The sequence below is a fragment of the Excalfactoria chinensis genome, chromosome 7, assembly GCF_039878825.1.
Source record: "Excalfactoria chinensis isolate bCotChi1 chromosome 7, bCotChi1.hap2, whole genome shotgun sequence".
Classification (NCBI taxonomy): Eukaryota; Metazoa; Chordata; class Aves; order Galliformes; family Phasianidae; genus Excalfactoria; species Excalfactoria chinensis.
Window position 1 is genome coordinate 7,317,678 of NC_092831.1, and position 15,852 is coordinate 7,333,529.

General features: G+C 38.0%; 1 protein-coding gene across 3 annotated transcripts in view; it reads right to left on the minus strand.

Annotated features, from left to right (window-relative positions):
- The window catches only part of CCDC93 (CCC complex scaffolding subunit CCDC93), a 31,173-nt gene that overhangs the window by 3,338 nt on the left and 11,983 nt on the right, over nt 1-15,852 (minus strand). For 2 of the 3 annotated variants that reach the window (XM_072341831.1, XM_072341830.1), the window contains exons 8-20: nt 14,757-14,796; nt 14,238-14,330; nt 13,724-13,774; nt 13,048-13,134; nt 9,944-10,060; nt 8,171-8,233; nt 7,840-7,913; nt 7,445-7,526; nt 6,493-6,564; nt 5,258-5,329; nt 4,860-4,968; nt 2,753-2,835; nt 1,080-1,117 (exon numbers count right to left, since the gene is read on the minus strand). In XM_072341831.1, coding sequence (XP_072197932.1) covers nt 1,080-1,117; nt 2,753-2,835; nt 4,860-4,968; nt 5,258-5,329; nt 6,493-6,564; nt 7,445-7,526; nt 7,840-7,913; nt 8,171-8,233; nt 9,944-10,060; nt 13,048-13,134; nt 13,724-13,774; nt 14,238-14,330; nt 14,757-14,796 — 981 coding nt within the window. The remainder of the gene's footprint in view (nt 1-1,079; nt 1,118-2,752; nt 2,836-4,859; nt 4,969-5,257; nt 5,330-6,492; nt 6,565-7,444; nt 7,527-7,839; nt 7,914-8,170; nt 8,234-9,943; nt 10,061-13,047; nt 13,135-13,723; nt 13,775-14,237; nt 14,331-14,756; nt 14,797-15,852) is intronic. The other variant, XM_072341832.1, reaches the window with a different exon arrangement.

Consider the following 15,852-nt stretch of genomic DNA (forward strand, 5'->3'; position numbering starts at 1 on the left):
TGGGAACGGAGACTACGGAGCTCATCACAAGAGTTCTCTCTGACAGTTCAAATCTCTCATGTGTTTTCAAGAAATAAATTGCTATTAACTGATCAAGAGCACAAACTGGTGAGAAAAGCAGCTGATTCGAATATAAAGAAGGTGAGTGGAGGACTAGGAGAACAGTCAGTATTCTAGAACATTGTTTTGTTCAAGGTCTTTTCCAACCTGAGTAATTCTATGATTCTATGATTTGCGTCCTATCAGGAAAAGCCCTGAAGTAATTTTGGGCTTGTAACTTATCTTGAACAGATGAAGGGAAACAAAGAAAATACCATCCCAACCAATTAATGCAGCCAACCAAATCCCAGCTGTCAGTTACAGTATTGGGTTCTACTGACTGGACAGAATCAAAGGGATCTCATCACTGAGCAGAACAGATCTACAATTCCTGCTGCAAAGGAAACCACTTGAAATACCCAATTGTTTGGGCTTGCTTCTATTGTAATTACAATTGTGAATATGACAATACAAAATTAACTTAAGAGATTATCTCCCCTCCTATGACTACTGAATTGTACAGCTGAGACAAAATTCCTACTGGAATTTTTTCCCCCTAAAGTCAAAAAAGCAATTGAGAGAAATAAACATTGGCTGCATTGCAGATGGTATTTTGACCTTAAGCCTCTAAAGGAACTATGATCTGACTTCACACTTCATCAAGACCTTTAAATACTGAGTTAGTTTATAAAAGACCATCTGAAATAAGCCTGAACCCAATGTTTTGTATGTAATAGAACTACAGCTTCCCAAAATGGGGAAAGATATTTCAATTACCTCCAGGAAAATTGAGACTGAATTTCTTTACACAACCGCAACTGAACAGCCACATATTAAAAACATATGTTGACTATAAAAGTTAAGTCTGAAATACCCCAAACATTGGCTTAAACAGAATTAATAAGCTATTTCATTAAATAGTTTAAGTTAATAAAATATTCTAACGTATTTTTAGAGTCCAGAACTCATGCCCCCTCCTATTTTCCCAACCAGATTCTCTACCCATCGCAACTATCAAGAGAAAAATGACCATTACTTACTGATGAAAGTTGTCATGGATAGAATTCAGTAAATTGACCTGTGAATCAAGAAAAAAAAAAATGAAAGAAGAAAATATTTGATGTTCTGATATCATTATGCGTAGCTCCTGCTATGAGATATTGGCACTGCACTTAAATAAGACAAAGAAAAACCTGTTACACCACTAACAGGAGTTGTTTTGTTGCTCTTGATATAACTCAGCCAGCTAACTAAACTGCCTATTTTTTTCTTACTATCTAAAGATTGCTAAGAGCACTAAAATTCACTAATTAGCAACAAATGAGATTCCTCACGGCTTTCAATACCTCTTCAAAGTATCCTACAGTTAAACATTCCAAGCAGTTTTTCCTTATGATGAAACTTGGAAACATACTGAACAAACCTATGCACTGCAAGCAGAACCATTTGCCTTAACTGCTACAGAAAGCTGAACTGACCTCCCTCAAATCTACAGTCTTCCATATAAATGCAACAGCAATAGGAATGTTCACTGCAGAACCTGCAGCTATTCCTGACCTTTCTATGAGCAGATTCCAATGCTACATTGCTTAAAGATTCCTGTTACTCAGTGGAAAGAGATCACTGTGTGGCCCATCGATACCTGCCAAATCCACATCCTTGCCCTGAAATATTTCCAGTGAGCTTGTGTTTAAGAATACAGCTCTATAGCTTCTATCACAAAACAGTCAAGTAATGAAAAGTAGCATTGCACAACTGCTGCACAGTAGGAATCTGTTACCCTGCACAACAATAAAGCCAGACTATAAAACCTGTGAAGCAAAGACATAATGAAAAACTCAATTTAAAAGCATTTTCATAATTAAACTTTCAAAGTGTGATTAAAACCATCAGCTGCATGAGAAGAGACTTTCACATCAGAACTGTAACCCTCACAGCCATAATTCCACTGTATTGCATTACCCTCCATTTGTTGAGCACATGTTATAACAGAGTTGGGTGTTTGTAAACACAGAAAAACAAACTAGCAAAAAAAGCCACCAAAACCACCAAACCAAACAAGAAATCTTCATAAGACAATACTACATATTTAACAGAGCTATGACTGCGCATGAAGCCACTTAAACATCTCTCTCATGACTGGCATCAAGCTAAATGAAATGCCTGAACAGTTTATTTGCCTTTTGAAATTATATCCATGCAAGTGAAGCTTGGAACTTGGAAGTTACATGCAGCATAAGTTAATTGCTGAAGTAGATTTCTGCTTTCAGACCTATTCCATCAGTTGTCCACGTGCCCTCTAAAGAAGTCACACAAACTACTGATTTTCTAAACTGAAAACCATCTATCACACATATTAGAATCCACCACGTAAGGGATGGAAATGGTCATTCAGTAACTTCAAAAACACTTATCTTTTGTTTCTAAGTTTGACAACCACTTGGTCTCATAGAGAGAGATCTGCTCATCAAATGCTACTTGTCTTTTGTTCACAGTGAGCAGTTTAAACATGCTTTACTAACAAATGTACTTCCTACAACACAGATCATTTCCAGCTCAACATCAGAAATATTCGTATGAGCCAAGTGTCTCAATTTCACATTCAAAGACTCATAACTTAGCTCTGACATGGCTAAACAGACTTTTACTTCGCTTTCACTTTCTCCTTCTCCACAGACTGAATATTTAGTAAACAGCAGTAACGCTTTCTTACCTCCTTTTCCAAATATACTTTTTTATCATCCAGTGTATTATAAAGCGTAAAGAACTGCTTTGTTTCTTTGTGAGTTGCTGAGACTGCAAAGAAAGAAAAAGGCAGAACAATAAAAGAGCATGAGTGAAATGGAACTGGAACCTATACAAGTACTCTGCAGGCTTTGTATAATACACTGCAATCAATAATGAAAAGCACTCTTTAATATATTCTAGAAGAATATTTCCTCTGCATTTGAATCTCCAGCAGGGTTTGGAGCTAACCAGATTTTATGAGAACTGAACTCCAAAACAACACAGTTTGATGTTTAGCCCCAGCTACCAACAGACCTTTATGCAGATGTACACTGGCACTACCTGCTGTGCTCCCTTACCACTCTCCATTCATTCTTCCTTCACGAGCTTTACTCTTAGACAACACAGGCTGCTGTGCTGCTAACACTAGTTATCTAGTTACCTTAGATAACTTTGCACTTGTGGGTCACAGAGTGCAGTGGTACAGATTTTCTGACAATACTGTGTGCAAAAAAACCAGGGTGCATTAAACTGCATCTTCCAAGCCACGAAAGTGCAAGATGCCCAAGAAGGCTTTAAAACAGTACAAGTTTCATTTCCCTCTTTACAACGTATTTAAGCTGACAGCATTACATACTATTCTCCTTCCAAAAAAATGCTAACTGTTGTAGGTGGGCATAGCAGATGCTGGTCACAGCTCAGTGGGGAAAGTAAGGCTCAGACACACCTTCCATTTGAGCCTACAAGATAAAGATTGATACTTAAGTCTCTGAAGTGTTCACCTTTTCTCCACTGACTACGGGAACCAAAGATGGTGGGAAAAAGCTCAATGGAGAAGGACAACTGGTAAGAATTATTTCAGTTAACAAACACTGCCTAGAATCCTGAACCCAGAAAAAAAGTAGGGGTTTAAAAAGATCAAATGAATAATGATGCAAATTATTCTACAAGTCACAAGTAAGACAGCTAAATTAGACTGAAATCATCACATTGAACTCTAACAGCTAACAAGTTGCTATCTTTAACAAGATCTTTTCAAATTACTATACTGAACTAAGGTTTTGAATGGAGCCATTAACAGACAGCACAACTCTCCTGCCACGTCCTAACAGCACTAAATATCCAGCTTCTTAAAGGAAGTCCTGCTGCTTGATGTTTTCCAGCTGAAGCCAAACAGCTGTTCACATCTCAGAGTTGAATGAAATCCAGCACTGACTACTTCTGCAGCATGAGCTGTGAGCAAAGAGCTTTTCCACTGCTGCAACTGACCCTGTATCCTAGAAAGCATGCTGAGCACTCAGAGCCTGAAAGCATCAAGGAATTCAGGAAAGGCTGGGATAGGCTGGACTATCAGTAAGGGCTGTTCAGCACATTCCATGAAGACATTTTTGAACTGCTGCAGCTTTGAAATCAGGCTATTGCTTGAAGAACTGCATGAACAGAAGGACCTCCAGCAGGCTTATACTGTCTTGATTAGTTCTGTTTTTGCTGGACTTTCTAACAAATTGAAGCAACTCCTAAACCTCTCCTTTCTTGCAGCTCTTCCTTATCTTGTAGCAGCCCTGGCAGTGATAATTATATACATGCACCCACATGCAATAGATACACATTTATACTTAATAGCAGGGAACACTGAAACTTAGAACCATCCCAGTACAGAACCACTGAGGTTGGAAGGCACCTGTAAAGCCTGCCCTGTCCAAAATACCTTGGACCTATAAGTCCAAAAACCTGTTTTTGGCAACTCTAAAGATCTCCTGAATCTGGATAAATAAAAAATCTCCTAAGATAGATATCACCTAATATGGTGTATTAAGGACTTTCTAAACACACTGATCATTGACCTACGTGACTGACCCTATTACGACCAGAATTTACTCCAAAAATCTTGTGCATCAAGTTTTGCCCACAAGAGAATTCTTATAGCCAGCTTATAAAACCTTGAAAACAGGCTATATAAGGTGAATATCAAACAACCCCTATAGTCCACAGAATCAGCAATTGCTGTTGTTACACACCATAAGTTTAAAATGCAATTGCCCTCCTTCTGGGGCTTTAGCCTTCAGTAGAATGTTCCTGCTTGATATACATACCCTGACTGTAAAGTTCAATAAATCTCTTCTGATACTGTGTTAGCTCAGCTCGGCTGGGTACTTCATCAATCTTGCGCTGTAAAATCGCTATTTCTCTGTTTCTTCGTGCCTGAATAGAAAGTTAGGAGGGGAGAAAACAAAGCCTCTTCTTGTTCTCTTCTTAAAATGGATGAAGCCCCCCAAGCAGTACTTTGTTACTAAATAATTAATGTTTGTTGGTTTTTTGGTGGTTGCTTTATTTTTTTTAAAGTGTTGGCTGAGGCACAATAGTATTTTGTAAATGATTTGTGATTATTATTATATTTTTTTTAAATTACAACAAAAATTGAAATTATTATTAAAAGTGACGGGGTAAGAAAAACTTTCATCGTTTCATCCATGTAAGTTTATAGACTTACCAACAATAGCCGGATCTTCTGAAGCTTTTCCTTCTCAGCTTTGTACTGCTGGTCTATGAGCTTATTCGGCTCCTAGAATTTGAGAACCCAAAACAATTGTGGGTTACAGTGACAAATGAGAGCTGCAATTACAATAACGTGCAGACTGAGCTTTGTCTGTATTTGTGTCTTCCACCCAATGGTTCCCACTGGAACACCATCATCGCTTGCTATATTTTTAAACAGTGATCCATAATCTACACCTTTCACTGCAAACAAGCTGATTTTAGATTTTAGTTCTTAAGATTTGTCAATTGTTTTTCTACTGCTTGCAACAGTCACACAAAATGAAGCCATGTATCCAATGATTCTCTGTAACCACTGTGCAGATGTTTAGTATACACTTTGATTCATCAGCTGGGTTCAGAGAATCACAGAATGGTTTGTGTTGGAAGGATTGTATCGTCCTCCCCCCATCCTTCCCTGCCACAGCCAGGGCCACCAACCTCCAGAAGGGTAAGGATAAGCACAGCCCAGGACAGAATGCAAACCTTCTGACATGTATTCTACACTTCCTGCAATGAGCATGGATCACTTTCTCTTCTTTAAATATTTACGTTACGTTTTCATTTTTTCATGCTATGTTCAGAAGGACAGCAGCATCACTGAACCCATCATCTACCTGATTTCTGGTACATAAATATATCAAATGTTTACTCATTGAAACAATGAAGTTGAGTGTTTCATTTTCTGTTCATTCATTACTCATTGCCATCAGTTTGGTCACACCGGTGTTAAACCTAATTTCAGATAGCTGCTAACTGTATGCAGTGTTCTGAGCCACTGAAAACCTGCCCTTCCATCCTTCAAACACATCCACCTTTAAGGGGGAAAAAAAAGACCTCCAGAACAAACATATTTCCTGAGGAAGATCTGTGTATGCCATAAATATACACTTCTCATAATGCAGCATCCAGAGATTCTTCTTCGATACTACAAAGAAAAAAAGTGGAAGGGACAAAAATATCTGTGAGTTTGACCCACGCGTTCAAGCAAGAAAAATGAAAACCGCTGTGGTGATTTTTATTCTATAGCACTTCATTGTTTACCAGCCTGAACTGTGGCTTTACCAGAGGAGGAGAACAGAATTCTTCAGAAATTGCAACGGGTCTTTTTATCCTAACTAGAATGTGCCCAAGTCAGAAAGACATCAACCAACATTTTAAAACATGCCCCTCACAAACTTGCTTATTTACCTCTTCCTCCCCATTTTCTGCCGCCTCGGCTTTCAAACTCTCAATATCTTGTTGAAGCCGCTCCATTTCTTCCTGTTTAAAAAAAGGAGTTCATATTGCTTTTAATTGAGACCTATTCTCTTAAAAGGGGATGGGAGGAGGTTTGATATCATACAAATATCATACAAAAAAACCACAGAATTGTGGTGCTGACCAGACACTTTGTTTTAAAACTTGTAAAGACCCAAAAGCAATTCATGACCCCAGGGTTAAGCAGGCTTTACAACTCATTACATAAAACTGAATATCTAATTTATCAAACACAGGAACTGAGTTATTTCTTACTTGTAACTATACTTGCAAATATACTCTGCTAGGTAAAACATTCAACGAGTGACATAAATGAGAATCTAAGGAAACAATGAAATACTACAACAGCAACAGTATGACACAGAACTGCAATGCATGGAATTCCTAACAAGGAATGAACCGAAAGTTAGACGTAAGGTCATTTCCATCACAATTCCTCACCATTTTTCATAATGTTTGTATAGGTAAACAAGGTTTTTGTGCTCAGTATTTGCCAGAGTGCATTACGCCTGCTCACTTCTTTTCATTCCATTAAATTACATCCCCTACTGCTTAAATAGATGAGAATGAAAGTGAATCTCTCTGATCGTGTTCCTAGGCAGCCCATAAACACAGCAGTAATACGCTACAGTTAAACAGCCAAGCTGAAACGCTACTTTGAAAACTGTAACAGATTCATCTCAGACTTTGTATCTCTAATGGTTTGCTCCAAACTAGGGGCTTTCAACAAGATTTCCACTTCAGCACTGGGCTCCTCAGGTCATTGCTGGCTCATCTAAGATGATGGAATGGGGGAAATGGGAAGAAAGGACAAAACAGGAAAAAGTATAATGCTTGTTTACCAAGTTGTAAATGAACTGTCACCTAACAAACTAAAACTTACCCTACAGTGTGCTTTGAATTCTTGCTCTTGGCTTTTAAGGTTTTCATTCATGGCTACCAGCGTTCGCAGATTCTGTAACACACTAAATTTGAAGACCCAGCAAAATCGCATTAGTCTTTTCATTTCCAAGCTAAGCAGGCGGAGAACTAAAAGACACTGGAACAAACTTAGTTCTATACAACTTTCCAATAGTCTACGTAAATTAAAAATCCAAACATCATGACATCCCACTCAGAATTAATTATCTGGTAATCTCCTCCTGAAGAAAGCTAGAGAATTTATTCTTTTAAACAGTAATTCTTTGCTTAGGTTGAAAAAGCAAGACAGAACAAATGACTTATTTTCATACCATCATTTCTTATAACTTCAAAAGCCACAAAGCAGAACAGACTTACCTAGAATCTGCTTGGGATTCTATTGTTTCTAAGGCTGCTAGTTCTTTGTCCAGCTTTTCACTGTAACTCTTGACCTAGGAAATGTAATTAATAGCAATCCTCATAACGGTATCACAAACACATCTCCATTTCTAGGCAATGCAATAAATAAATAAAATCAATTTGTTTCTTTGGGAGCAGAAAAGTAGAAATTCACAAACTCAAGACTTTAATGTAAGAGTTATGAATCAGCTTCCCCAATTAATACAGCCCTCCATTTAAAACTACTTAGAAGAATTCACAGGAACAATTCTGCTACAGGAAGTGCACCGAAATACAAAAAAATGGTTACCTCAGTTAATGTCTTTTTTGCTTCAGTACATTTTGCCTGTAGATCAACACATTTAGCTTGCAGCTATTGTAAAGAGAAAGAACAGGGTATGATTCTAACTTTATGCTAATTACACCTGTAATAGAGAATAGCAATCTTTGAGATGTTGAAAATGGATATCTGTTAATAGGCAAATCATCACAATCAAGGTATTTTCTTGTGTGAGTCCATTTTATCCTAAATACTCTGAACGTTTACTAGCAGCACATACTTTCCATCTGTCCTTCCTGATGTATTAGATCCTAGAATAAACAACAGCTTTTACAAAAGGGATTCCAGCAGAAAGGTAACTTATTGCACTGAACCTCTGCTGAAGTGCTGAAGTCATTTAGCCTGGCTATGATAGCCAAGTTCCATTCCAGACAAAAAAAGAGAGCCCTATTTTTTACTTCCCCAAATAAGCTAGGGTGATTCAAGACCTACATAAAAACATCATGAGACTGTACCACAGAACTGTCCATACCAATAAAGCAAGTGGTTATTTGATTTTATTTTGGGAAACTACAGAAAATCCATTAAGTAGGCAGTTACCAAAATGCCACAAACTATTTCAACTTGTCAAATAGCTTAGTGGCTAATTTTATATCAATATCTTTCTCTAAAGTACTTATAGTTAAACGCAACATTGCAAGCAGAAACAACAGAAATGGGACAAGGGTTAGAAAAGATAAGCAGAAGCATTGCAAATAAAGAAATACATTTGGCTTTCTGATTCACTTCTTTTCCTGCTGCTTTAGTTTGCCAATCAATCCAGAGCTGTGAACCAGCACCTCACTCATTCCTATCCACAGGGAAACGTTCAACAATATATATATATATTTATTAGAATTTTCATGCTTCATACCAATTGGCCAAATCTGAGCAGCCCAAAGGCCGCATTTCATGTAAAATAACACAAAAATTAAAGATCCACTTGATAGGAGAACTCTTGGCAGAACTTCCTGCAGTACTGACGCAACAATTTCCCAATCACATTTTAAGAGGAAGTCCTGACTATCACTGATTTCAGCTTCTTCTATCTTACCCCACAAAAGCTGCCTTTGGCAAATGGCAAAATAAGATCTGCTAGGAAATTCTTACTTCAGTAAAGTGATGAAAGAATTATATTTGGCTTACAGCTGCCAGTACTTCCTTCTATACGAAAACATAACACAGACTGATACGTACTGAAAATAACCAGCATAGAATTAAATGGCCCTCAACTGTTAAAAGGGCAAAGAGCCTTACAGGACTAAGAAAATTATTAAGTATTCCTGTGGATACAAAGTTCATCTGGCAACTAACAGTAGGTTTGCAAATAGGGACTCTGCTATTCTGTCTGCACTTTACAAGCTCATTTTCTCTCCACTGCAAACTGCAGCCATTGCAGCAGTATGTGGAAAGGAAGCAAATACATTTATGCATACACCATGAAAACGGATAAAGGAAACGGCTTGCACCAGAAATGAAAAGGTAAACTATTCAGCATACACCAAGTTACAGGAATATTCTGTGTTACTAATTCAGCACTTACACTGTGCTACAATTCTGCAGAAGGCCAAAAATATCTGCTCCAGAAAAGAAATTATTTTGAACATCTCAGACACTGGGGATCCTTCCTGCTTTTCAGATTGTAAGGATACAGCACAGAACAGCTGCAAGACTTGCCACAACTGCTAAGCTCACTTACCAGTCTCTCTTGCCATCCCCCCCATTTATCAGTGTTTCCTTCTTTGTTCCCCACACAATCCTTACCTCTTCCAGGAGTTTGGTTTTCTGCAAAATCTGCTTATTCAGAGATGCCACCTTCCTTCTGTGTTGTTGAGCAGCTCCAAGCCTTTCTGGTCGCTCCTCAGCAGAAAGCTCAGACTGCTAAAATAAAGAACAATAACAGCCTGTTGAACCTCATGTCAACGTTTATTGCTTCTATAGTAGCTGAGGAGATGCCAAACTGGAGCACGCTTGGGATATTCCTCACCAAGAACTGTGTCTGCAATCCAACAGAAACAACAACTTACCAATTTAACTTATGCCAAGGTAAGAAACTAGTCAATTACATCCCAAAAGATTAGGTAAAGTAAGTTAGTGAGGCGCTGTGGGAATGGTTAAGAATACTGCAATAATTGATTTAATGCAGTATACTGCATCAGCATCACAGTTAAACCTACTAGGGTTTTTAAACAACAGCACCACAAACAAAAGCAAACATGCTGAAAATCCCCTTAAGCAACAGCACCGCTTCAGTATAAGCGGTATTTCCTCAACCTGTTGGAGACCATCCACACCTCAACATGTCAATTCAGAACTCTAAAAGCATCCAATGATTGTCTTTAGATACTGAAACACTGGCATAGATGCAGCAAACTGGATGACAATGACATACTCAGTGAGGTAATTACACTTTCCTCTCTAAGCTTTTATTTACTTTTATTTTACTTTTGTGAACTAATTCTGACATTTATCCTAACAATTCTTTTTTTCCATCTGATTAGGAAAAGAAATAATACCTCTAAACAACACCTGCAATGCTATATTAAAAAGACAGATATCAAGATTTACTTATATCTCGTACTACCAGGGACATGATCAACCCCTTGCACTCAGCTCTTGTGAGGCCACAACTTGCACACTGTGCTCAGTTTTGGGCGCCTCACCACAAGAAAGACATTGAGGCCCTGGAGGGCATCCAGGGAAGGGCAGTGAAGCTGTGAGGGGTCTGGAGCACACGTCTTATGAGGAGTAGCCGAGGGAACTGAGATTGTTCATTCTAGAGAAGAGGAGGCTCAGGAGAAACCTCATCATCTGAAAGGAGGTTGTCGCGAAGTGGACATCAGCCTCTTCTCCTGCCTATCCAGCAACAGGACAAGAGGGAATGGCCACAAGTTATGCCAGAAGAGGTTCAGGTTGGATATTAAAGGAATTTCTTCACTGAAAGAGTGGTCAGGTACTGGCATGGGCAGTACATACATTACATGCAAACCAAGAAAACTGGACAGGTGAGAGAAAGAAGTGCTACCTAAACCATCTGAGACTGATCTTGCAAAAACATCAATATGAATCCATATAGAACAGCCTTGGCAACAAATAGTTCAAGATAAATTCATTAAAATCTTCAGAGGAAGTGTATGTAGTGCGGCCATACTCCATTTCTCCTTGTTTCTACCATGCATATATTCATTTTAATGATTATGCCCCAGATAGAAGGGAAAAGAGAAGCAGAAATCTATAACATCAATAAAATATTTAGGTTTTCTCTACTAGGAATAACTTCCCTCATGGCTTTATTTGTAATGTAAAAATTGTTGCAATGAAAACACAGAAGGGGAACAGCCTTCTCTCACTGCACTTTCTATGCTCCTCTAGAAGGATTCAGTCTGAATAAACTGTTTTTCCAAACATGACCAGAAAGTAAGACAGGAAAGCTACTGAGATTACTGTCAAATCAACAAAGAATGTAGATCAGTATGTTTTGCATTCCTCTCTATGAACTTGCACTGAAGGTCTCAAAGCTTCCACTATGAATGGGAATATCTGTAAATCATCTGAGGGATTATCCCTCCCACGCAGTAAAATTCAAAGCTACTTTGAATAATTGTCCTTTAAAATAGCTTCGTTGGGTGGGGTAATAAAAAACTATCTTTCCTTTGAATTTAAGAAGCAAGTTAACAGGGTGAGCAGAAAGTCGCATCCATTCATCCTCAGCAAAAATACAATCATGTAAGAACAGCCTTAGCAAATGGCAAAATCACATCTGGAATTCTGCTTGCCAGCTTTCCTTCATGGGAAATGCACCTGTGGATCCTGTTAAGATTCAGACAGACAAATAAGCACTTCTTCCATCCTTCAGACTATGAACAGTGACAAGGGGTTAAAATTATTAGAACCGTACATGAGTGCTGTTCCTTTAATAAGCTGTTTGGTAACATCCTTAGTTCTCTTTTCGTGGTGTATGCATGCACACACCCTTTCCCCCCCCCCCCCCCCCTTCCAAATCCAGTAGATTTGAAAAGCGATATGTTTTTGGCTTGACTTGAATCAGTTCTTACTTCCCAGAGTATTAATCACTGTTCTACTGCAATAGTCAAGGTCTTGCTGCCTTCTCTCAGAGCAGAAGAAATGTAACATTGAAATATGACCCTTGGACTTCTGTTCTTCCAATCTTTTATAATAAAGAAAGGCCAAGAATTTGCTATAGACTCTGTTGAGTTATAGGGTTTATCTCTCAAATGGGAAAGCTCCATACCTCATAAGTGTCAACAAAAAAGAAGAAATATGAGAAGACTACTGGACAAATAAGAGCAACCTATAACTCATAACTGGCAGTGATGTATTATATGTATTAATTGCTTGAAGAGCTAGATTTTCTTCTCACATTACTTTAAAGAAAACAATCACAGCTGAACACAATGAACGGAGCTAATATACACCCCTGACTTTTAAAGCAACAACAATTTGGTTTTTTTATAATGCTTGATTGTGAATGACAGACCCAGAATAAGCGATAATTGGAAATGAGTGCAAGTAAGATCCCTGTGTTTGTATCTCTGTACTTGACACTTAACGTTTCTAAAAGTATTGAGTTTACACCTCTGACTAAAGGGCACAGACCCTTTATCCCCAAAGAAGTTTAAGAAGCTGCTTAACACCCAAGATGCCCATGAATGTAATTAAAAAGACGTGCTCTGCCAAAAACTTACACGTGTCTAATTGAAATATCTCCCTGAATCCTGACTGCACCATCATCCACAGCATATATGAAATATTATTGCTTTAAGGCAATCACAGCAACTGACTTGGAAGCTTTAATTAACAAGCTGTCAATCATGACTTGGTAAATCATAATCAGGAAACACACTTACCTTCTCAGCATATTCTGACACTATTTGCTTGATCTCATCCGACTGGAGTCCAACTATCTGTCCTACTGTGCTTGCTGTCAACTTGCCCTGCAATTGTATCAAAGTGACAAAACATTGCGTGTTTTGGAACTGCCTGTGCTTTATGCAGGGCAATTTCTCCATGCTCTAAACATTTCAGTCAACACTGAGAGCAGACTAAATAGTGCCTTATCTTCTGAGACACCACAATACACTGAAACAACTCCTAAAACATGAATTTCTTCCCATTCCTCTCACCCTAAGATTACTACCATCTAGAAGTTCCATTACATACAGATACACTGCAGCTGACTATGAATTTTAACTGAAATCACAAAAGCAGTTGTTTTTCTTTCAAAAGTCTTATAATAACGGTATTGTTTTCATTATTTATCAGCACTCTGAGAAACATCATGAAACACATACAATTTTCATTACATTTACATTATTTTACCAGGATTAAGTTATCAGCCTCTTAAGACAATTCAAGACTGGAGAAAACTGTACTAAAATTTGCATGCATATCCTTACCCTGTATCTTAATGTACTATGGAGCCTGACAAAGTAAGAAACACTGATGATGAATACAAACTGTGACTGCTAAAACATAACCAACCACAATTTAAATGAAGCTGTATGAATTTTAGACGTTGTTTACCTCTTCTGTTGCCATTGCAGCCATTCCAGTCATCAGAGTTTTAATGCGAAGCTAGGATAAAATAAGAGGTATTACACAAATCTTCTATTACCTTATTTCTGACTAATGACAGTGGTATACGTATACAACTATTATAACGTAGTGTGCGTTTTAATGCATGTAATGGGACAGCAAATCTGCAAAAGTTAATTCAGAGGTGGCTGAAACTACCAAATACAGGAAAACTCTTTATAAGAATACATATTGTAAATCAGCCTGTCTCTCCCCATATCAACCCAAAACCTGGCCCCTTAAAAATGCTCACAGTCCATTACAGAAGTTTAACTTTTTGTTACAGAATACCAATAAGCATTTAATTTTGGAGCATTGATTTCGAGTTCCATATTCTCTTCTGGAAAGCAAGCACAGAAATCTTCCTTCCTTAAGAGAATGACAATGATAGAGGAGAGCAGTGATAACTGCTTCCCTCCCCATAAGTTAGTTTCATCCACGCCTACTCAGACAGGTGACACACCTCTTCAGCTGCCCGAAGGTCATCTTCATCACAAGGCTCAGCTTTTCCTGCTGCTGCAAGCCCTGAGGGTAGCACAATTTTCTTATCTTCAGTCTTTTGAAGAGAAATTAAGAAAATATTAGATCTAGTTGCAGTAACCTAAAGTATTAATACAGACAGCAAGGAGAAAAAAGAAAGTAACAACAGCAACAAAAAACCCAGATCTACTATGTTCCAGTTATGGAAACATTTCAGCTACTGGAACAGCCTCACACATTGTTCCATTTTTCATGACAGTCTTTTCACACTTCGTAAGTATTTTAGCACTTCAAGACAGTGTCTGTAGCTGGCTAGACACATCTCTGGCACAGACCCATTATTCCATTCCCTTCTGAGAACTACAAACCCCACAAGTCAATTGCGTAACCCAAAATATGATGCTATCTAACTTCAACATCTTACAGCAACCAACGTTCCAACAAAAGCAATGCAGTTCTTGAAAAAATTTGAGTAAGTTTGAAAAATGCAAAAGTTTTTCACCTGTTCTGTTTTTCCTGCTTGTCTGCTAAATCCATACCTCCTGAAAGAATAACAGTAACATGAAATAAGCACATTGTTGTCTTCAACTTCCACAAACTGAGTTTCTATCAAGTTTTTACTGATAAGATTCACTAAAAAGTGATTGATTAAACAAAACTAACATCCAAAGCCAGGTTCATGTTAGTTTTGGAATTCTTTAAATAAATGAACTAAGCAGGTACTACAGTATATTTACAGAACAATTCCACCTCAGTCCACTCTTTCCATTATGATTTGCACATCGAGACTCTTATTAAAAGGTTATGACAACAAGCACACAGAGGGCAAAAGGGCTGTTCTTCTCCCAGTCAGAATTTCATCCTGAACAATTAGCTTCTGAATTCTAGAAGGGCCTCAGGAATTTGTAAGTACAATCTACAATCCTCAGGAAAACTGCCTTACATGCTTTGATGAACTTGTCATTTCTTTGTGAAGCTCAGAGTAAAGAGCCTCAAAGATATACTCACAATGTTCTACCTCTTTTTCTGGAGAGGAAAAATTGACATTTGAATTATGTTGCTAGTTTAGAAATATCATCTTAAAGAAAAGTCAGGTAGAAAGAAATTTTAGAGATGAACAACTTAGACACACTTAGGAAGCACTAAACCCACTGCATACCCAGCCACAGAGTGATGTTTTCTCTATGACTAGTTAAGGAACTAAAGAGTTGTAGCTGTGAACTACTGCAGAAGCAGGACTATTTATGTCCTTAATGGCTCAAAAGTGTAACTGTCACTTGTTCTCCATTTATTCAACACTCATATTTAAGGGGTAAATTCAGTCCTATTTTATGACAGCATAACTCCAGGTTTTCAAGAATCCACCAACATTAATTTCACTCTGCATTTTAAAGTTTAGTAGCGTAGGCAAGGTGACAGAGCACCACCCTCCCACAGAAAATGTATAAAGCTGCTTTAATACAGAAGCACTCAAAAGTAGTGTTGCCACCACTGCATAAACCACTTTTAAGGAGCAAAGAGTAAGTACATTCAATGAACATAACTCACTAAAGGGGCAAGTCAGAAAATGGGTTTCCATTGGTGGTGCAATGTCGCAT